The sequence below is a fragment of the Pteronotus mesoamericanus genome, unplaced genomic scaffold (assembly GCF_021234165.1).
Source record: "Pteronotus mesoamericanus isolate MK-2021 breed Mesoamerican mustached bat unplaced genomic scaffold, CSHL_Meso_final contig_25, whole genome shotgun sequence".
NCBI classification, from domain to species: domain Eukaryota; kingdom Metazoa; phylum Chordata; class Mammalia; order Chiroptera; family Mormoopidae; genus Pteronotus; species Pteronotus mesoamericanus.
The window spans coordinates 15,366,970-15,389,101 of NW_026555105.1; the positions used below are offsets into that span (position 1 = coordinate 15,366,970).

The 22,132-nt window shown below is 50.8% G+C and overlaps 1 protein-coding gene across 1 annotated transcript in view; it reads right to left on the minus strand.

Annotated features, from left to right (window-relative positions):
* Positions 1-21,816, minus strand: part of BPI (bactericidal permeability increasing protein) — a 28,904-nt gene extending 7,088 nt beyond the window's left edge. The window contains exons 1-11 of the mRNA XM_054573766.1: positions 21,680-21,816; positions 18,783-18,897; positions 17,395-17,523; positions 15,773-15,934; positions 14,487-14,550; positions 9,313-9,376; positions 7,773-7,864; positions 4,688-4,864; positions 3,661-3,720; positions 1,672-1,839; positions 508-575 (exon numbers count right to left, since the gene is read on the minus strand). Of these exons, the coding sequence (XP_054429741.1) occupies positions 508-575; positions 1,672-1,839; positions 3,661-3,720; positions 4,688-4,864; positions 7,773-7,864; positions 9,313-9,376; positions 14,487-14,550; positions 15,773-15,934; positions 17,395-17,523; positions 18,783-18,897; positions 21,680-21,809 (1,229 nt within the window). The 5' untranslated portion in view covers positions 21,810-21,816. The remainder of the gene's footprint in view (positions 1-507; positions 576-1,671; positions 1,840-3,660; positions 3,721-4,687; positions 4,865-7,772; positions 7,865-9,312; positions 9,377-14,486; positions 14,551-15,772; positions 15,935-17,394; positions 17,524-18,782; positions 18,898-21,679) is intronic.
* Positions 21,817-22,132: the final 316 nt, after the last annotated feature.

Sequence of the window (22,132 nt, forward strand, 5' to 3'; positions counted from 1 at the left end):
TTAACAATCTCCTCTGTCAGGATTCGAACCGGACACGTCGATCCCAGAGTCTCCCAGCAGGGAAGGGCTGACAAACTCCCAAGGATGGGGGTGAAGAAGTTGAAGTGGGTTTTCTAAGCACCAACAAAGGCTGGGGACGTGGGGCAGCTGGGGGCTGCTGTGGTTCAGTGTGGAGTGGAGTCAGTGGGCACTGCCCAGCCATGAGTTGGCCCACGACAGAGCAGTGGCCTGGGACTCAGGACTATCAGTATTGAAACTGGGGCACTCCAGGCAAACTGAGATGGTTGGTTACCCTATGATGGGTAGCCTTGGGCAAGTCACTTCATCTCTTGTTAGTTTCATTGTTGGCAAAAATGGGAGCATTGTGTTCTCTGCACAGGGGAGCTTCAGGGGTGGGGGAACGGGAAAGCAAGGCATAGCACTTGGCGCATGGTAAGCTCATGGCTAGCTCATGGACACCACGAACCGATGGGCAGCTTCCTCCCCTGTCCCTGCAGGTTCACTTACTTGTCCAAGCTGAGCTGTCCCACAAGCCTGTCAGACCTGGCACCAACCTCCACAGAAACGTTCGTGCTCTGCAAAGCAACAACCAGAGAGGTGAAGTCCCTCCCAGGGCCCGGGGCTCTGGGAGGCCTCCAGGGCAGGGAGGGCCAGCCTCAGGGAGCCCGCAGAGGAGCCCACACTGCGGGTCAGACCCACAGAGGCCAAGGCCAGGGATAGGGGTGGGTGATCTTCCTTTTGCTTCCTGTTTGTTGATGAGTCATGGACTGTCGACCAAGCACCATTTTCTCCCCAGCTTCCGAATCCATATATCAGAGTTCCCAGGCTACTTGGGAGGGCTATGTGAGTCAGGCCACAGGGATGGAGTCTGGGTCAGCCACTCAGGCATTTATTTATTCAACAAATATCTAGTGAGGCAGGAAACTGGGGCTCCTGCCTCGGCCTTCCTGCCCGCTGTCTGCGTGGCCTTGGGCAGTGCTGTCGGAACTCATTTAATCAGCAAAGCCGGGAAAGTGGGTCTCAACTTGAGACCGGGGCAGACCTGCCTAAGGCCCTTGAGTGCCTCCTGGTGGAGAGAAAGGCTCGCCTGCACTCCTAGTGTCTGAGCAGGTGCCACTAAATGTTTATGGAGTGACACAGTGATTAAGTGAATGAATGTACAAATCAACAATGGAATAAAAACTTGAATAAGCGAAGGATTAAACACACAAATGAAGGAATAAACAATGATATGTATGGATGAATAATGAATGAATGAACAAACGCACAAATGAATGATCAATTGAACAAAGGTATAAGTAAATGAATAAATGAGTAATATGCATTTATGAACCAGAAAAGGTAGAACATACCTCAAGTTAGCAATCTAATGAATAATTGAATCAATAAATGACTGAACAATACACAGATGCATAATTAAATGACGGAAGATATGAGTGAATGAATCAGAAACAGTGCACACGTTCCGAGCCAACGATGCAATGAATAATTGAATGAATGAATGCCTGGAGGAGCCCAAAGCAGCTGGTATCACGGATCTGGCCGCAGGCCCTGGAGCTATGCAGCGCCGGTTTGAACCTGGGCAGGATTCACACTGGTCCCTGACCCCAAGGGCAGTGGTCTCAGCCGTGCCCAGGGCGCCCCATCTGCCCACACCCTGGAATGGCTTACCATGCCAAGCACGAAGAGAGGGGCCAAGGAGGAGTTCGGGAGGACAGCAAAGGCCTGGGCCTCCAAAGCAGGGGTGACGGCAAGGCCAGTGGGGGACACAGTGAGGCGCGGTGGAGAGGAGACCCGGATAAGGAACTGCATGCTCATGTTGGGGAACATCTTGGCCACCTGCAGACCCCAGCGGGGACAACCAACAAAAGGGGCAATTTTATTTGAATGTCTCTAAATCCTATCCTGTCCTGGCTGTGCATACACATCTCCAACGTCTTCCCATTCCATTTTTAAAAATTTATCTCTTTTATCCTCACCTGAGGACATTTTTTCATTGTTTTTAGAGAGAAGCATTGATCCGTTGCCTCCTATACTCACCTCGACCGGGGATTGAACATGCGACCTAGGAATGTGCCCTGACTGGGAATTGAACCCACAAGCTTTTGGTTACTAGACAACGCTCCAGCCAACCGAGCCACACCAGCCAGGGCTTCCCATTGCATTTTGACTAAATTCTAAAGACTGTGTGATTGGGCATCTGGTGTCCTGCCAACCTCACTCTGTACACCTCCAGTGCCAGCCACAATGGACTCTTGCTCCACAAGTACGATCTGCTCTTTTCCTAAGGCCCTTTGCACTCTGTTCCCTCTCCATGAATGCTTATCCCTCCATTCTTTCCTAGCTTGGCCTTTTCCCTTCCCTCAGGTCTTAGTTCAAATGTCATCTCAGAAAGCAGTGCTGGCTTCAAGGGGCAATGAAGAGGGCCTTGGTGACACCCCATCTCTGCTGGTCTCCAATCCTCCCCCAGGGAAACTAAGAGTCTGAGTAAAAATAACATGATCGTTATGCAAATTCAATTTCAAGGCAGTTCTCTGGCCACCTAATTGGTCATACTTCCTCCACGCCAGTACCTCCTGTATAAAATTTTCACCACTGAAGAGGCAGTTAAGGACTAAATGTTTGTGTCCCCCCCCAAATTCATATATTGAAGTCCTGACCCCCCAGTGTGCTGTATTCGGACAGAGAACCCTAAGGAAGTCATTTAGATTGAGTGAGGTTGTAAGGTTGGGGCCCTGATCTGATAGGATTCACTTCCATATAAGAAGAGACACCAGAGAGCTCACTCTCTTTTTCCGTGCTCACAGGAAAGGCCCTCTGAGAACACAGCAGGAAACCAGCCATCTACCAGTCAGGAGGAGAGCCTTCACCCAAAACTGAATGTGCTGCCACCTTGATCTGGGACCAGAACAGTGAGAGGTGAATTTCTGATGTTTAAGCCACCCAGTCTGCGGCATTTGGTTAGGCCTGAAAGAGAGGCTTCCCTTGGCCAACTCGTCTAACATGATCTCATCAATTTGTTGGCTTCCCTTTTCACAGTCTGCATTTCTTCCTTCCTCCCTTCCTTTCTTCCCTCCCTCCCTTCTTTCCTTCCTTCCTTCCCTCCCTCCCTCCCTCTCTCTCTTTATTTCTCCTTCTTTCTCTTTCTCTTTCTCTTTTTCTTTCTTTCTCTTCCTTCCTTCCTTCCTTCCTTCCTTCCTTCCTTCCTTCCTTCCTTCCTTCCTTCCTTTCTTCCTTCCTTCCTTCCTTCCTTTCTTTCTTTCTTTCTCTCCTTCCTTCCTTCCTTCCTTCCTTCCTTCCTTCCTTCCTTCCTTCCTTCCTTCCTTCCTTCTTATTGTTTTGGATGCCTGAATAATTAATAATTTTCTCTCTTCACTGGGCTGGAGCCCCAGGAGGGCAGAGCTATGGTCTGTTTTGCTGGACACCCAGCACGTGGCAGGCACTGAATACTTGTTGAAGGGACGAGCCCCAGCGTCCGCTCCCGCACCTGAGACCCTCGCTGCTGGGAGCCTTCCTCTGTTTGGGGGTGGGCTGCGCAAGGCTGCGGCCGCTCTCCCAGGCTGGACTGCCTCTGCATCCGGCCCCTGGGCAGAGCCCTGACCTCCCAGCACCCCCAGGCCGCCTCATGAGCTGACAACAGCAGGGCAGGCCTTTTCTCACCTGGGGTATGAGGGTTCCAAAGGACTTGGTTGTCAGTCGGAATTTGGATTCCTTTGGAATCTGTAGCAAGAGAAGAAGAGAAAAAGATTCTGGGAGATTATGTTATAGATTGGGAGAACAAATTCTGTATGAGGGGTGAGAGACTGACTATACAGACAATGGCCGGACCATATACGACCACAGAACACTGACCTACAGCTTCTGCAGCCGTCACCCTGGAACCGTGAGGACATGCCCAGTGACTGCTAGCTTCCCAATTTTTTTTTTTGCCACAAAAAAGTCAGCTGCTCTCTTAAGGAAATCATATAGGATGCCCAGCTTCTCTTGACCCACATCCAGCTTCTCCATCCAGCAACCTCCCTAAGCACACACCTGAAGCACTAGAAGCTCCCCACCCCCCTGCCTGTCTTTGAGTCTTTGCCAAATGCAAGCGATGACGGCTGACGTCCTTGACCGGAAGAGTTCTCATTTCGGTGGTCTTTGTTTATTTCCACAGGGGACAGTGGGGGCTCAACTTCCCTGTGGTCCCTCAGGGAGGGAGAATATGACACCTTTTCCAGGAGTGGCATAGGATGGGTTAACTGAGTTCTGGGACCGGACTCAGCCATGAGTATGTAGAGACAATGAGGATGGCACGCCAATAACGGTGACATGGGTGCTAAGACCGGCTTACAGAGCCTGGCAGAAGGCAAGTACTCCGTCAGCGCTGGCTATTCCCTGGAGCACTCATCTCGTTCTTCCTGCACGCTGAGCCTGTGCTGAGGGCTTCTCATGCATTTATATCTCCTTTAATCCTCAGCGCCTCCTCTGGAGGTAGACATAATTATTAGTGTTTTACAGATGAGGAAACTGAGATTCCGAGAGGTTGAGGAACCGGCCGGAGGTGACTCAGCTGGAAAGAGGGGGCTAATACATCAACTCAGGTCTGGCTGACTCTAGAGTCTACACTTTGATCTCCCCAGTGCGCACAGACTCAAATCCAGGTTGTCTGCTGCTCTTCCCACATCCACTCCCAGCCCGGACTCACCATGTCGTCCCTGAGGGTCAGGTTCAGGACTCCCGCCTGCTGGTACACGAGCCCGGCCGTGTTGAAGAAGTAGTCGGAGATGCCCAGGTACACCATGTGGTCGTGGTCGGCGGGGAGGACCAGCGCCGGCGGGGTGAAGGGAGGGGGGCTGCGATGGGCCAGGCTGAAAAACTCCCCCTGGGGACGGCGACAAGAGAGTGAGCCTGGGCATCCTTCAGGAATTATTGTAATTCAACGTGCCCATTCCAGGAAAACAGGAGCTGAGGCCACCAACCGCACGCTTACAGAGAAGGAAGTCATGGCCAGAAACCAACGCTGGCATCAAACGTCTCCTGGGTATTGGGGTCTGCACACCCTGTGAGGTAGGTGTGGTCATACTCCTTGTACAGGAGGGACCCCGAGGCGCAGGGAGGTGAAGTGACTTGCCCCGGGTCACTCGGGTAAGTGGCAGAGCCGGGCGTGAAACTGGGCGTGTAGCGTCCAGCGGCACATTCCCAACCGTCCGCGGGCTCTGCCTCAGCCTTGCCGGGAAGCTCAGGGACTCTACCAAAAGGACAACAGTTTCTGGGTGTTTTTTGTTTGTTTGTTTGTTTTTGTTTGTTTGTTTTCATCTATTCAATTAGCAATCATCTAAGAGAGCGAGGTGAGCTGTTGGGAGTATATTTGTATTTTAGACCTATATTATCCAGGTTTTGGTAAAAGTGTTCCCATGTGTTGGAGAATATATGTTTATATGTTTCTAAAGAGCAATTTAGCAGCACACTGCAAAAGCAGATAATTTAGTTAGTTAAAAAAATAATGATGTTGAGTTATAGAGAAACCAATTGTAGATGGATATATGTGGTAAGATCCTATTTATATAGAATTTAAAGGCCTGTAAAACATACTGTATAAGAACTACTGACACACATAGTTATGGAGTAAAAGTATAAAAACACAGGCAGGAAGGACACACTCTGGGGTCATCAGTGTGGTTCCCTCAGGGAGTTAGGGTGGACATGTCTGGGCAGGGGGTCCTGGGGGTCTGAGCTATTTATTTCTACAATGTTTAATTTTTAAAAAAATCAGAAGAGAGTATGACAAAGTGGCAACATGTCTTAAATTTGAGTGGTGGTACACGAGTGTGTATAATATTCTCTGTACTGTTGAATCAGTTCATCATTGAAAATTAGCAGCCATGACTCCCCTATTAGAGATTAGAGATTATCATGTGACTCTTAAAAATAGTAGGATGGGCCTATGTACCAGTGAGGACTCATCTGTAAGACATACAGTTAGGTGACAAAGTCAAGTGGAAGCACGGTGTGGAGCCACTCAGGGAAATGGATCATCGGAAAATCCAGATGGGTTTTCAGTATGTGTATTCGAATGCTTAGAACCAGGAAACTGGGGAGGTGACACCTCCCCTCCCCAACTCACCAGAGCTGATGGTCATCACCTCCGGGCAGGAGCCTGCCAGGCGGCCGGCCGCTTGGTGGGGGACAGCAAACAGGACTTTCTCATCCCTCATTCACTAGAGCTAATTATGGATCCTCTAAATCCTTTATTCTGTTGCATTACTTAGATTTTTTAAAAAGCATGCTATTTGGTCCAGCAATTTCACTTCTACGAAATATCCAAGGTTGGGCAGGGATCCAGCTACAAAAATGTTTACTGCAGCTCTGGTTACATTTGTGGGGAAAAAGTAGAAAAACCCCAAATATCCCAGGAGGGGACACTGACCTTCCCACAAGCTGACCCCTGAAAGACCCAGCAGCCAGTTAAAGGGCCACACAAAGGAGGACATTATGGAAAGAGGCTCACATTACACTGTTTTGTTTTTCAAAAGTTGTAAAACGGTAGGTCCAATGCATGTAAAAATAAAATAAATTTATTTTTTTTAATAAGTAAATAAAATAAATAAAAAATTTTTTAATAAAATAAATAAAATAAGAAAAATAAAGCATGTAAAAATGTGTGTACTTATTTTTATGTCTCTACATGTGGTTTTGTTGTATATTTGTTTCTGCATCTTTTATGTGTGTGTATGTATATGTGTTTCAGTCTTGGTATAGACTAGGATTGGGGTGTTGGAGGGATCTAACTTGTGTGTCAATAGTACATATCTCTGAGTTGTAATATTTGGGGAATCTTTCTCTCTGTCTGTCTCTCTCTGTCTCTTCCTCCCTTTCGTCCTAGTTATTTCTCTCTGTTATGTAGTTTCTAAATTTTCTTTTTTACATCAAATGTGTTTTGGAACTAACAAGTAGGCAGTACACAAACAAGCCAATGGCTGGTTGTGGGGGGAGGGAGTGGGACCTGCTGCAGCTGGAGGGTCAGGGAAGGCCGCTAAGGGAGAAGCCGGCGGGAAGGGGCGGGCCTGGGAGGGAGGAGAGTTCAGGCGGGGGGGGGGGGGGGGGCGGGGGCGGGGGGGGGGGGGCTCTGGATAGGACCAAGTCCCTGAGGAGGGAACAAACCTGACGTGCTGAGAAGCGCAAGCCACTGTGTCTGTGAACGGTGGTGAGTGAGGGGGAAGTAGTATGAAATGCAGCTCCATCCATCCAGTCAACTGATACATATTTATTAAACACCTACTATATGCCAAGCACAGTTCTAGGTGTTGCACGTACAAAAAAGAACAAAGTAGTGACAGCCCCTTCTCTTTCATCCAAGTGAGTGACTCGGTGTGCGTAGGTGTGTGTGAGTTAGTAATAAATGCTGCTGAGAAAAATAAAGCAAGATACGGGGCTAGAGGAGGGAGCTATTTTAGTGACAGTGGTCCGAGTGGCATCCCCAGGGCGGGAGGCTGTTTGAGTGAAGACCTGAAGGGAGGAAGGGAACGCAGATGTGCATATCTGGACGAGAGCCTCCTGGGCACAAGGAGCAGCACGTGCCAAGGCGCCGGGATGAAAGCGGGTGGAATGTGGAGTGCGCTTCAGGAATGACGGGGAGGCCAGTGTGGCCGGAGCAGGGAGGAGATGCGGAGAGTGGAGTGGCAGGGTGGTTGAGGACAGAGAGGAAGGGGGTGGAGTCTTTGTAAGATTTGTCTCCAAGGATGTTGGGGAGCCCGGAAGTGAGGGTTTAGGATTCTCGGTATAAGTCTCACCTTCAGCTGCCCATCCAGGGTCTCAGCCGTGGCTGTTGGAGGTGCCAACAGCGAGTAATCAATCCCAGCTACATTATCTATCTTGGCCGTCACTAGAGGGAAAGAAGAGGGACCATGAGCTGGCTCCCCATGGCAGCATCTTTGGAGCCTTTGATGCAGGGTCAGCATCCCCTAAAGTTGAGTTAAGACCTGCAGGGTTCGTTCCATTTCTGTGTCTCCCAGAGAGCCTGCCCTGAGTTCCCTTTAAAGGAAAATGAACCCAAACCCCACATTCACAGACACCGTCTTCCCTCCTCCTTCCAACAGCCCTGGATGAAGCTAAAACACAAGGTCAAGGTGCAGAGAGACCTGGGCTTGAGTCGGACTTTATGTGACCTTGGACATGTCACTTTTCTTGCTTCTCCGAGTCACTTTTTTGTCATTTGTAGAACGGGGTAATACCGATGACTCATAGGTGCTGAAGGATTCAATGAGCGGTATATGCCCAATGCCCTACACATAATGGGGCTCAAAAGCCAAAAGGCATAAATATTAGCAGCGATAATGTCCCAGGTTGAGCCCAGGCTGGCTCAAGTCAGAACTGTTTCTCTCTTTCCCAGCAGTAGTCAATGACAACGCAATAAAAATCGGCCCCTCCTTCAGCCCTTCCTTCCCATGTCAAAGGCCCCAGAATGGCAACTTGTCCAAGATGGCACAGCTGGTGAGTGACAGAGCTGCGACTTAAATGAACCTGCACTTCCTGCCTGGTGAGGCCAAACCTCGGACACTCAGCTGCACCGAAAGTCCCCAGGATGGGCCCTGCCCCTAGAGGGGCCCGGGGTAGCCTGGAGGAAGGTAATGCATCATCAATGGGCATAAACCGTGTGCCCGCCATGCCAGGCTTCCCACGGAGGGGGGCCAGCAGCAGTTTTGGGCTCAGGCTCTGGAGTGAGAAAACCTGTATTTGGACCCTGCTTCTGTCTCTCACTGGGTTTATGACCTTGGGCAACTGCCGTGGGTCCTTTCTGAGTCTCCATTTCCTCGTGATAAAATTGGGAGAATAGACAAACTCGGTGGGGTGGGGACAAGAAGAGACAATTCTGCTGGATGCAAGGCACATGTTGAGCATTCAGTCAGGGGGGTCCTCCTGCACCTACCGTGGCTCTTCACAGATTACCCAGCACTTGGGGATAGAGGAAATTGTTTCCATTTTAAAGATACAGACACTGAGGCCCAGAGAGCCAGAATGATCAGCCTCAGACCTCAGGCCAGTTATGTGAGTCTGGCCTCAGATGGCTGTGGGTGTTTGGTTGTGTGGACCCTGCAGGGGTAGGAGAATGAGCGGATCTGGGCTGCTTTCCCACCTCACCGCTGGGTCTGCCACAAGGGCCTGGCCCAGCAGGGATCCAATGCCAACTGCCATCTGAACATAACCTGTTCTACCCATTCCCACCCAGGCTCGGCCAGTCTGGAAAACCTGCCAGCTCCGTCACACTCTTCCTTGTCTTCTTACCTCTCTACCCGCTCTATCCGAGTCTCCTCGACCCCATCTAGCACTCACCTGGCATTGTCTGAAGAAAAGGTACCAGCTTGGAGGATACAGAATTGGTCACTACCTGGCAGATCTGGGGAGAACAGAAGAAGTGGTCAGTGTGGACGTCCATAGTGTAAAATGTTCTCTGGGAATAACCATCGGGACATGTTTTGCTCTCCTGGAATGTTTCCTTGAGAATCATGTAACTATCAAGTTTCCCCTTTCTCTTTCGCCACCAGGAAACTTGGAGCTCAGCGCATAGCCTGGAAATAGTAACTGTGTATAACTGGATGACCTGCTTATCTGCATTTTATTCCCTACTCTAGTGTGGAACTTTCCTAATGGCTATTTATGCTTTCCATTTTTTAGGTGTGGGACTTTTTTGGTTTGTGTTCATCCATTTGTTTTCGCTGTCTCAGATTCTCTGTGGAATGAGGGAGTGAAAAGTAAACAAGAAGCTGTCAGCAATCAGCCTTCTCCTGTCTGTGCTTCTGAAAGCAGGGGCAGACTCTCTGCTCAGTTCTGGGGGGGAAGGAAGGGACCCTCCCTTTGCCGAGAATGGCCTGAGGAACCGTCCCTGCCAGTCCCATGACTCACAAGGAAACAAGAACAAGTCTGAGAAGTCCTGGCTCACGTGCTGATTTTGCCACCGAGGACATAACTCCGTTTCTCTAGACCTCTATTTTTTCATCTGTAAAATGGAATGTGGTGGGTCGTACTTCCCATTCCAATTGCTCCTCTGGCATGTGCTCTTGGCACAGCCCCATCGACAGGTGGTGTCTGTGAACTCTCCTTTGGAATCTGGGTGGGCATGGTGACTTGCTTTTAACCAACAGAACACCGCAAAAGTGACATTGTGTAACTTCAGAAACCAGGTCACAAAAGGCTCCGCGGCTTCCACTTCGGTCTCTTGAAACGCTGCCTCTCTGGTAGCTTCCTCTGGGGACCTAGCGACATGCTGTCCAGCTCCATGGAGAGGCCACGGCTAGTTGCTCAGGTCATGAGCCCCAGCCCAGGCGCCAAGGCCTGAGCTTGGGGTCTTTCCCAGATGAGACCCAGGCATCGAGGAGGAGCGCTGAGCTAAGCCGCCCTGCCGAGCCTGTCGATTGCCTGACTCGTGGGCTGCATGAGCATTAGAAACTGGGAGTTACTTTAGGACACTATATTTGGGGCTATTTGTTTTGAAGCCATACAGAGCTGGAAAGCAAGATTAAAGCCACAGCCTTCCCTAACTTGAAAGCATTGAGGCTGAAGGAGGAGGTAGTCAGATAAGTTCCTACCTTCACAATAAGGACGTGCCCCAGTCTTAGTGACTTTTGCTGCATTAATCCAACTGAGTCTCCCCAGTCCTTGCCTTCCTTGACATTGGGCCGCCCCTGGCAGGTGGGCCGCCGTCTCCTAGAAATTCTCCTCCTGCAGTCTTGGGATGGAGCACTCGCCCTGTTCTCCGCCCGTCCCTTCATTGCCTCTTCCCCAGACACCCTCAAGAGTTCCTCTTCCCTCTTGCATATCAGAGCTCCTCGGGGCTCCCTTCTGGGCTCCCTGCTCCTTGCACTCATATGCTCTCTGGAGCCATGCCATGCACACCCCTGGCCCTGCCGGGTCCACCCGGAGGCCACCTGCACCTGGTGTGAAAGCTCCCCACACACCAGGCAGCTCTCCCTGCCTGGGCACTTTCTCTCTGGCTCCCAAGTGCCAAGGAGTTATCGTGCCAGAAACAGCCCAGCCAAAGAGCACTGAGGGTTGGTGGATAAATGCCCCAGCTTCCTCACTCCTTTGGGGCAGTTCTGAGGCATGTGCCCCACAGCTCCTCTGAGACTCGCCCGCAGGACTGAGCCCCAGTGTCCCCAGCACTAGCCCCCTCAGAATGTCCCAGCTGCCTTCCGCTCCCTGGCTGTGCTGCCTGGGGTCCCCTCCCGATTAGCTTCCTGCACCTGAATCTTTGTCTAAGCACCTGCCAGGGGCGGGGACCCAAGCAAAGCCACCTCCTCCGTGCTGCCGTCATGTGGCCAACACCCAGACCTTGGAGTGTACAGCCCAGGCCTCCTATATGAGTGCAGGACTGAGGACCCTGCTGCCTCCCGGCCACAGGCCCCCAAGGCCAACTTGTGTCAAACAAACCCCTCAGGTTCTTAGTGCTCCTCAGGGCTGTCCCCCCACCCTGTCTGCCCAGAGGACACCCTTCACACTTCTCTTCTTCTCCTTAGTCAGTCAAATTATTTTATCTGGGGGAGGGAGAGAGCGGGGAAAGGGAGAGAAAAGGAGAGGAATAAGGAGGGAGAAAATTTGGTTTCCTGAAGTGTGTTTCTATCACCTGAGACTCTTCATTGTTCCAAGAGGACTTAGAATGTCATTCTTTGAGGAACCTCTCTCTATCCAAGTGGCCCAAGGTTGGGAGACGGAGCACATCTGGCAACTGGGACCAGCTGGACACCTGGGTTGCCAGCCCACCGGCCACTGATGTCCAATGCCACTCACCCATGTGCCTCCAGATGGCTCCAGACCACAGCAAATCACATCACAGCCTGGAGCCTGGCTTCCTGCTGCTGCCTCGCTCTTCCCTGGCTCCATCCCACCCTACCCCAACTTGACATAGACTCTTTCCTCTAATACCACCCTTCACTCTGGGTTCCTTGGGAGTCCAATCCCCCGCTCACTCTTCCCCGTTTCCAGTCCTTCCTGGCATCATGGACACCTGGTCACTTAATTTATTCTTTCATCCATCCATCTATCCATTCATTCAGACCCGTACTCTCTTCTAAACAATATCTTGTTATGATTAAAAGTTTTGCCTTTGAGGTGGGGTGGCCTGGATTTGCAACCTAGCACTGTCTTTCTGTCTGTGTGTCTCAGTTTACTCATCTTTAAAATAGGGATATTCTGTTTTAAAATAACCCTTAAAGTAAAGATTTTGTGCAAATGAAATGCTAGAATCCTTGTAAAGAGCCCTAAATGTAGTTCTCAGCTCACTGTAAGAACTCTGCCTTCACCATCATCATCTTCACCACCCTCATCTTCACCACCGTAATCTTCTCCACCCTCATCTTCACCACCGCCATCTTCACCACCTCCATCTTCACCACCGCCATCTTCACCACCCTCATCTCCACCACCGTCATCTTCACCACCGTCATCTTCTCCACCCTCATCTTCACCACCTCCATCTTCACCACCGTAATCTTCTCCACCCTCATCTTCACCACCGCCATCTTCACCACCTCCATCTTCACCACCGCCATCTTCTCCACCCTCGTCTCCACCACCACCATCTTCACCACCCTCATCTTCACCACCCTCATCTTCACCACCACCATCTTCACCACCGTCATCTTCTCCACCGTCATCTTCACCATCGTCATCTTCTCCACCCTCATCTTCACCACCTCCATCTTCACCACCCTCATCTTCACCACCCTCATCTTCACCACCCTCATCTTCACCACCTCCATCTTCACCACCCTCATCTTCACCACCGCCATCTTCTCCACCCTCATCTTCACCACCTCCATCTTCACCACCTCCATCTTCACCACCGCCATCTTCTCCACCCTCATCTTCACCACCCTCATCTTCACCACCGCCATCTTCACCACCCTCATCTTCACCACCCTCATCTTCACCACCGCCATCTTCACCACCCTCATCTTCACCACCGCCATCTTCACCACCGCCATCTTCACCACCCTCATCTTCACCACCGCCATCTTCTCCACCCTCATCTTCACCACCCTCATCTTCACCACCTCCATCTTCACCACCCTCATCTTCACCACCCTCATCTTCACCACCTCCATCTTCTCCACCCTCATCTTCACCACCCTCATCTCCACCACCACCATCTTCACCACCGCCATCTTCACCACCGCCATCTTCACCACCGCCATCTTCACCACCGCCATCTTCACCACGAGCAGCAGTATTATTGTTTTTTAGCTTGGCTGCTATTGCGGGGCCACTCTTAAAATGTTACCAAGAAAATAATCTGTTTTAATAGTTCCAAATATTAAATATATGCTAACACTCCCCTCATACTATTACTTAGTTACAACGACAGTTGAATTCTGGGTCCTCCAGGCTGGTGGGTAGGCACCTGCCTGCATTATCTCAGTAGGCCTTACGACAGCTTGCTGTAAAAAGTATTAGGTCCTCATTTTACAGATGGTGAAACTGAGGTTCAGAAAAGACAAGTAATTTGCTCAAGTTTACACGTCTAGTTCTGCCCTAGAGCCAGGATTAAAACCCAGAAATTCTGACTCTAAAAGCTATCATATAATCCATTGTACTATACATTTTGATAACTATGCATTGATTTAAAAATAAAACAAACTTTTGACAGTGCCTTTAAATAAATGGTCCTATTTGATTGATTTCTCCCTACCCATATTATCAGTGTCTTTGATTGAGAAACTAACATCTCCTCTCTGGGAGACTGCACAGCCTCCTCAGTCTCCCCCAAACTCCTGCCCCTGCTCTTGGCCTAGCCAGCCATTCTCACAACAGTCAGAGAGATTGTTCTAAAGTACAGCCCTGGTTGGGTCACCCCCTTGCCTAAAACCTTCAATGGCTCCCCAGTGCCCTCAGAAGAAAGCCCAAGCTTACTGGGCTTGTGAGATGAGTTCTGGGGATTCCTGCAATCTGATGGTTTATTAGTGGAAAGCCAGCCCAATGAATGGCCCCTTTTCTCTGCTGAAGAGGCTGGCTGGGGACAGGGGGTTAGCGTGAAGGCAGAGTTGGAGGACTGGCCATGCCTGTCATTCATACCAGTTCCAGCCTCGGGGAATAGTTTGGCCGCATCAACAATTGCACATTTTCTGGGTGGGGAGCACCAAGAACTGGGGTTGGGGTGGGGTGGGGTGGGGTGGAGTGGGGATGGGCAAGGAGGCCAGAGTACTATGAGAGAGAGGACTGGTGGGAGAGGATGGCAGTTTCTCTGCAGGGACAAATGGGGGAGGGGAGCGCAGGTGATCCAAGACGATGTGGCCATTTGCTGTGTGTGTGTGATGTGACCCTTTCTTGGTCTGTTGCTGGACCCTGAGAAAAATAGACATGCCTGCTTTTTGGAGCTGAAGTTGTGGTTTCAAAGGGCTGGAGGGGCTGTGGGATGGTCGGCCGCAGCAGAAGCTATCAGCCGTGCATGGGGCGTGTGGGCACGGAGGGCCCCTCCCGCTCGGACCGGCGAGGCCAGCCTGCGCCCCTCCTACCTTGTTGTCCATGGCTTTTCGGAGTGAAGATTCAATTTTTTTCTGGAAGAGTTGGATCAGCCACCTAGAGATGGACATATGGGGACGTGCATGAAGCTTCCCAGGTGTCTCTGGTCTGCCCTGGGAGGGCTGCTTCATCTGGGAATCCTTCCTCCCTCCTCCAAATCAGCCTAGTCACCCTTGTCCCTGAGATGTAGCTGGACACGCTCCCTTAGGCATCTCTCCTCCTGGGCACAGTGGCCCATTTATGAGATTATTTCTTCAATAGGGGCACGGTGGGCCCTTGTCCTGTCTCAGCCTCGTTCCTCACCACGCCCCTTCTTCTCTGCTCTCCAACCTCACTGCTCCGCCAGATCCTCTTGTGCCCTGTGCTTCCTCCCACTCCAGGGCCTTTGCACGTGCAGTTACTGCTGCTTGAAACACGCTCTGTCCCCAACAACTACCTAATTAACTCCTACTTATGCTTTTCATCTCAGCTCAAACGTCATTTCATCAAGGAAGAACCAGCCAGCCCCCAGACTAGGTCAGGTCCTCCTGTTCTATGTGTTTGCCCCATTCTGTACCTCTTTTTCTTAGTTCTTATATCCTTTTAAAATTCTTTGTGAGTCACTCATTAACGCAACCAGTTGGTTAATGCTTGTGTTTTCCATGGGGCAGGGAGCTTCAAGAGAACAGGGACTGTGTGGCTAAGCATCTGGGGCAGATAGTCTTGGGCTGAGTCCCTTCTCCATAATCACTCGGTATGAAAGCCCAGGTTATTTCCTTCCCTGTCTGTGCCTGGGCTGTCTCCCCAGAAAAGGGGTACTAACGGACTAACCGCTGAGTCATTGTGTGAACTGAATGAGGTGACACACATGCCTGAAACAGTGCGGGGCACACTGTAACCTAGATTGGTCTTGGCCACTGTTGTTTCCTGGGCATATTGCTTAAGACTGGTGCGTAGCATTCTTAGCAGGTATTTGTTGACTGGCTGGCTGGCTGGATGCCTACGGCTTTGTGGTAAGGATTGTATAACTTAGTGCATACACAGTGTTTAACCCAGAGCCAGGGGCAAGAGTAAGAGCTCAGTAAAGTCTGCTGAATGCATGTTGAATGAACAAGTGACCCTCCTCAAGGCAGGAACAGGGTCTGCCCCATCGAGGACCCCTGTCTTTCCCCTGCACCTGAGGCCTCTAACAAGGCCTGGCAGGGAGGTGGCACTCAGGACATGTTTTCTAAACACAGGGATGATTATGATAGTTCTCCTCGATGTCCCTCCTGCCATCCATAGCCCCAGGAGGTCATACCCCAGGTGGCTGCCTGAGATATGCACGTGGACTCTGTCAATGTTGCTGCTACAGCTGGAGCAGGTGGCAGTGGAGTGGCCTGAGGTGGGGTCGCAGCTCAGTTTCAGACCAGCCGAAATGGAGATGCCTTCCACACTCAGGTCGAAGTTGCCTCTGGCTTTGCTGAAGGGAGACAAAGAGAAAAGACTTTGGAATAAGCAGCACCCCACTGCCACTTGAACTTCGCGTCAATGTTAGAAGGCAGGTTTTGCTATTCTCACCATTCCAGGTGAGGAGATGGATTTCAGAGGGGGAGGTGGTTTGCCCAAGGTCACACCGCAGCTGAGTGAAAGATCCAGGATGCCAATCTGGAGTTTCAACCCGTGTCTACCTGGCGGAACCCTGCCCTTCGCCACTGCCTCAGCCTCTGCCCAGGCTGTGTGGCTTTGGGAGAGTCTCTTTGCCTCTCTGAGCTGCAGTGTCCTTATCCAGACCCTGCTTCTGCAGTGGGGCACCAGTTTTGCCAGTGAAAAGCCGGGGGTCTGGGGTCAATGACTTTAGTTAAGGGATGCCCTGGTTCATTAAGTGGGGTTCATAACTCCCCCCTCGGGGATGAAATGAGTTTTGACCAAGACGGTGGATATGAATGTAGTTTGTCAACCCTTCTATAGTGTGATGAAGTAAGGTAATTTTTGTGTGTGTGATCAGTAAGTGAAATGATGGATAGAAAAGAGCCCAAGTGGAGACCTAAGCAACCACTGTTGCGGAGAATAGACAGTCCAGCAGTCCTTGTAAGGGAGGGCAGATCCACACATTTCTCCTCACCAAAGTGACTTCTCTGTTTTCTCCCTGGATTCCCCACAAAGGCGAGAAGTTGCTAAAGTGATTGGAACCACTGTCACTAGTGGAAAGGGCCACTGTGATGAGAGCCCAATATTTAGATTCAGAATTATAGTTTGGGGGATGTGCTCTAATTTTTTACCCCTCCCTTGCCATTGCCTATGTCATCAGCTATGTGGGGGATGGTGTATATTTCCATGCTCTTGACCGTGGGTATGGCCATGTGACTTGCTTTTGCCAATGGCATATGAATAGAAATGAATATGGGCCAGTTTTGAGTCTAGCCTTTAAGGGGACCTTCATGTTTCCTGTGGCCCTTTTTGCCCCTCTGCCATCACCAAGCACATGCTCTGGGTAGCCCAATGGTTCAGAAAGGAGGGTGAGATACAGGTGGAGAAGAGCCACCTTGGCTAAGCCCAACATAGATGTGGGATCCCCAGCCAACCCATCAATGTGCGGGTGATAATATATGACTTGTTTTAAGCCACCGGGTTGGGATGTTTCTTACACAGCAATAGCTAACTGATAAAAGGGTAAATTAAATGTCCACTTAGCCTCCGATCCTAAGCCACATGCAGTAACTCTGCCTTGCCCATGTCTTGCACTGAGAAAAAAGAAGTATTCAGCTTTTAACCAAGGGTTTTTAAAAATCTTATGTGAACTATTCTACCAGGAACCCTGTGGGTACAAGTAGTGATGAGCAAGGTAAAAATAGAACATTCCCGAGATCCTGGTTCTCATCCCTTCCAAGTATCACCAAGAGCTTACCCATACCCTCAAAAACCCCGGGCTTGGAAACGCACATGAAATTCTTGCGTGCCTTCCATTTTCCACTGATCTTCACATTGGCATTTGTTATGGAGAGAGCAAGGCCCTCACCGGGCAGCAGTCTTATCTGGGAACTGGGAAGCTGAACTCCACGGACAACGATGCTGCAAAGAAGAAATTTCTGTTAGCCTTCTGGGGGCCCCCACAAGGACTCAGCCAATGGTTACTGTAGACTCATGCTTCCCACCCAGTTCCTGCACTCCATCCATTGCAGGACAACCCAGAATCTATGAGGGCAGCCTTGGGAGACCTGGGCATGCATTGGGCAGAGTGGCTAGGCTTTGAAGTTAGACAAATCTGCATTTGAATCCTGCTCTTAAATTTACTTTTGTGTAACCCTGGGGAGGTCATTTAATAATTCTGAGCCTCAGTTTCCTCATTTGTAAAATGGACACAATAATCTCCATCTTTTAGGGTGTGTGACAATCAATAAAGGTAACAAATGTTATCCCATTAACTACAAGTCCTATAAAGGGATGAAATGTGTCCTTTTTTCACTATTGTAGTGACGTCTACTGTGTTAGAAACACAATACATGCTCAGAACTATTTCTTGAGTGAATAGGTATATAAAATTCTCTAGAGAACATTTATGGGTTTTCTGCCTGGTGCCCACACCCACTTACTGTGTTAACAGAACTATGATTTAACTCTTCCATGTTGCTCCAGAGAACGTCAAGCTTCGCCTCCTTCTTCAGCGGGGAGAGCTTATGATTTGGGCGCTAAGGTAATTAGCATATTCTATTCCCCTGACTGCAGTGATTGGTTCAGGAATGTGAACATAACTTAAAATGAACCAATCAGAGTGAATCTGAGGGGCTTTGCATGCATTGCAAGAAGGTCCTCTCCTTCCATAGACTTGCAGTGCTGAGATGGTGCTGGTGGGCATCTTGCCCCTCAGAAGAGTCAGCCTACTTGAAAATTAGACCTCCCCAAGGGAAGTGACACCGAGAGGTGGCAAGAGAGAAACAGGATTCACCGACATTTGACTCTGTCTGAAGCTGAACCTGACGCTAGAATACTCCAGGAACACCGCAACCCTGAGAGCTGGTAATTTCTGCTTAGGCATTTTGGATTAGGTTTTCCGTCCGAACCCTCCTCCCCCAAACCCCGATTGGTATATGGGCCTAGCACAGAGTTTTGAGGTTCATGATACATCCCCCAGAGAGTCATGGTGAGCGCCTGAAAGGCACTGCCCCTGGTGGAAGCTTGGGGGATTGCATCTCCTTGGGACGGTGAAACCCTGGCTTTTGGGTCCTAACCTCTCTGAGTTGAGGAGTGTGTGGCCCTGGGATTCTAGGTTTTGGTGGCCCCAGAACATTACAAAGTCCTGCACACTGAGGACTGAGCTTGACAGGCCTCACCTGTAGAAGCTATATTCACCTTTCCCCAAAACCTTTATCTTAAAGCTTCCTGAGAAAGGGGGAATCTCGATCTTCTCCAGCTCCTTCTGCAGCGCAGCCACTCCCTGCTGGCAGGCTGTGGGGGGAGAGCAGGGGCAATTGTCAGAGGCACAGCGGGGGAGCCGGGGCTGGCAGGCCAGGGCTCCCGCCCCGGCCCCTGTCCATCGCTGGGACAGTGGGCTTGGGAAGGTCCAAGCGAAGGCTTGTTGTAAAGGGCCAGAGAATAAATATTTTCAGCTCTGTGGGCCATACTGTCTCTGTCACAATCGCCCCAAAGGCACCAAAGACAATGCGTGAATGGTGGGTGTGGCTGTGTTCCAATAAAACGTTTCCAACACTGAACTTTCAAATTCACATAATTTTCACATGTTGTGAGATATTATTCTTTTTTTGACTTTTTCAACCGTATAAAATGTAAGAGTCATTTTTAGTTCTTGGGCCGTACAAAAACAGGCAGTGGCCCAGGTTTGGGCTGCAGGCTGTAGTGCCATCCCTGGTCTAAAATATCACGGCCCCCCACCCCCCGCCCAATGCCCGGTCATGCACCCTATGGGTATTCATTGCACACCTACTCTGTGCCCAGCTCTGTGCTGTGTCCTCACAGATACTCCATCTCTCCAGCTTTTGGACTATGTCTCCACAGGACCTTTGCATGTGCCATTCCTGCTGCTGAGGAAACCCTTCCCTCCCATCTTCATCTGGTCACCTTCTTGTCTGTTCCATCATCTTTTCTGGAACTTTCTCTGACCCAGCAGGCCCATCACGATGCCTGGACTCTTCCATAACTGTTTGCAATTATGCATTTATTCGTGTGACTTTTTGGTTAATATCTCTCCCGCCACCCAAGGCCGGTGACAATGTCTGTTTTACTTACTAATGTAAATGTACCACAGTGACTAGTAGTTATATTAGAATACACTTAGTATTTGCTGGATGAGTAAATGAATGAATGCCTCAATGTCAAGGATTCTACATGTAGCATCAAAGAACCAATTAAAAGGCAAACGTGACCTGAGAGAGAGTAATATGTAAAATGAGGGATCCCGGGCTTTGTGTTTTCTAAGAGCCAATTAGGAAATAATAACAACAACAGTAATAATAATAATAATAATAATAAACATTTAGCAAGCTCTTATTCTATGCCAGGCACTGTTCTGGGCTCTGCACGTGTGTTAAGTTACTGAATCAGAACGCTCCTAGAAAGCAGGTCCGTTACTACCCCTAGTTCTCAGATGAGGAAGCTGAAATTCAGAGAGGTAACCACAGAGCTGATGAGCGATGGAAACAGAGTTTGAGTCCAGGCCTTCTGGTCCCAGAGCCCGTGCCCTGGGATGGGGCTCCTGGGGTTTCAAAAGAAAACAACACATATACTGTCCCTGCCTGGAGGGGAAAGAAAACATGGGCTGGCCGGGCTCTGTGGGTCTGCAGGGGCCAGGTCTTGAAGGGTCTGAAAGGCCAGGCAAAGAGGGCAGGGAACCTCAGGGTACTGGGGAACCACTGAATACTGTGTTTTTGCCAGGTATAATGTGCACTTTTTTTTTGCCCAAATTTTTGAGCGGAAAATCAGGAAGTGCATTATACATGGATATAATGATTATGCACCATGAGTATAATAATCCTGTGTGTAACGCACACAAAAACGTGGGTGCACATTATACATGGCAAAATATGGTAGTCTAAGTAAGGAGAGGGACGCGAGCAGAGTTGCTGCATTTCAGAAAGCCCGCTGTAGTTACCATACGGGGCGTGCGCGGAAGGGGAACCTGAGGCTGCTGTGACAGAATGTGAAGACTGTGGGTTCAAAGGCTGAGCCCAAGCCTCTGCTCCTGGCAAACCTTCGGGGCTACTGCAGTGCTGTGTTCACAGCAGGGCCATACCCCTTTCCCCTTGGGATTCAGACGTGCCCTGCCTGGGCTGGGCTAGGAATTCAGGGATGATGGACCAAGTCCCCCTGCGTCCTGTCCTGATGCCATCCATAGCTGGGCACCGGCGGATGAGGTTCTGCCTTCTCCTTGGTCTGGGTTCTCTGGGGTGGGCTAGCCTCACTCTTCTGCAGTTCATCTCCCTGCCGCTGGGAGACAGCATCGAGCGGCCCCACGCAGGGACCTCAAACAAGACCAGAGAGCTCAAATCCAGGCGGCTCGCTGGCCTACCCACCCAGTACCTTCTCCAAGTTTCCGTTTGCTCATCTGCAAAGTTGCTAGTAACAGTATGCACCCCCCCCCCCCCCCGCGAAGGGGTGACATGAAGGTGAAACGAGGTCGCGTGTGTAAAGCTCCTCGCACAGTGCCTGGCACAGATCGGAGCCAGTCCGCAGGAGCGGCTTCCCGCCCGCTCTTCTCTATCTGGGGATGGATGAGTGGCCTGGGGAACCCTCTGTGGGCCGCCCACATGGGTAATGTGCACAGTATGGCCACCAAGCCCCCGCCCTGGGGGAACCTTTAAGAAGGGCCCTCTCTATGCTCCCCTGCCCCATGCTCAGCCTCCGCCCTGCCTGAGCTCTGCCCAGTAATCTTGAGGCAAATAACAGGGCTGAGAACAAGCTTAGGAAGAAAATAAAGGGCCTAGAAGCCGGGGTTGTGGTTTGGTAGAGGGAGGGAGGGTCCTATGAGGACCCTCAGGGGCCCGGGTACTGGACTTGGAGTCCTCTGGGCCCAGCACTCCGGTCCCAGTTCTGCCACTTCCCAGTCCTGTGACCCAGGGCAACTTGCCTTGTCTCAGTTTCTTCATATGTAAGATGGGGTGAGGGACCTACTTTGAGGAGCTGGGAGCATGCCATGCACTGGAGGTAAAGGGCTGCACACAGCAGGTGCTCAACAAATGTCCCTCGGGTGGGAGAGGAGGACAGGAAGGCCTACCGTAGTCCAGGCCCTTCTGGGTGATCCTGACCACGACGCCTGGGTTGGCGGCCTCTGTCACAGCTGTGCCCAGGGCGGCCAGCACCACCAGGGTTGCCCACCTCGCTGTGCAGTCCGGGCCCCCGGCCATGTCTTCGTCCTCCGGAGCTGGCGATGCCTCGAGGCCTTGGCAGGGAACCAGGAACTGTAAAGGAGCTGGCTGGGGAAATGCAAGTTACACTAGAATGCAGAGAGGAGGAAGGAACTGGGGTGAGGGCGGGAGAGGGGAGGGCACCGCCTGTGGTTCCCCACCTGCGGTTTCCCACCGAGGCTGGGGCCACAATCCCAGAGGCAGCCAGCGGCGGAGCCTGGGAGGTGTGGGGTGCGTGTGATGTGTGTGCATGTGGTGTGTGCCTGTGTGTAAGTTGGGAGCCTCTGATCTGGGCATCGTTCCCCTCCCAAAGCACCCCAGTC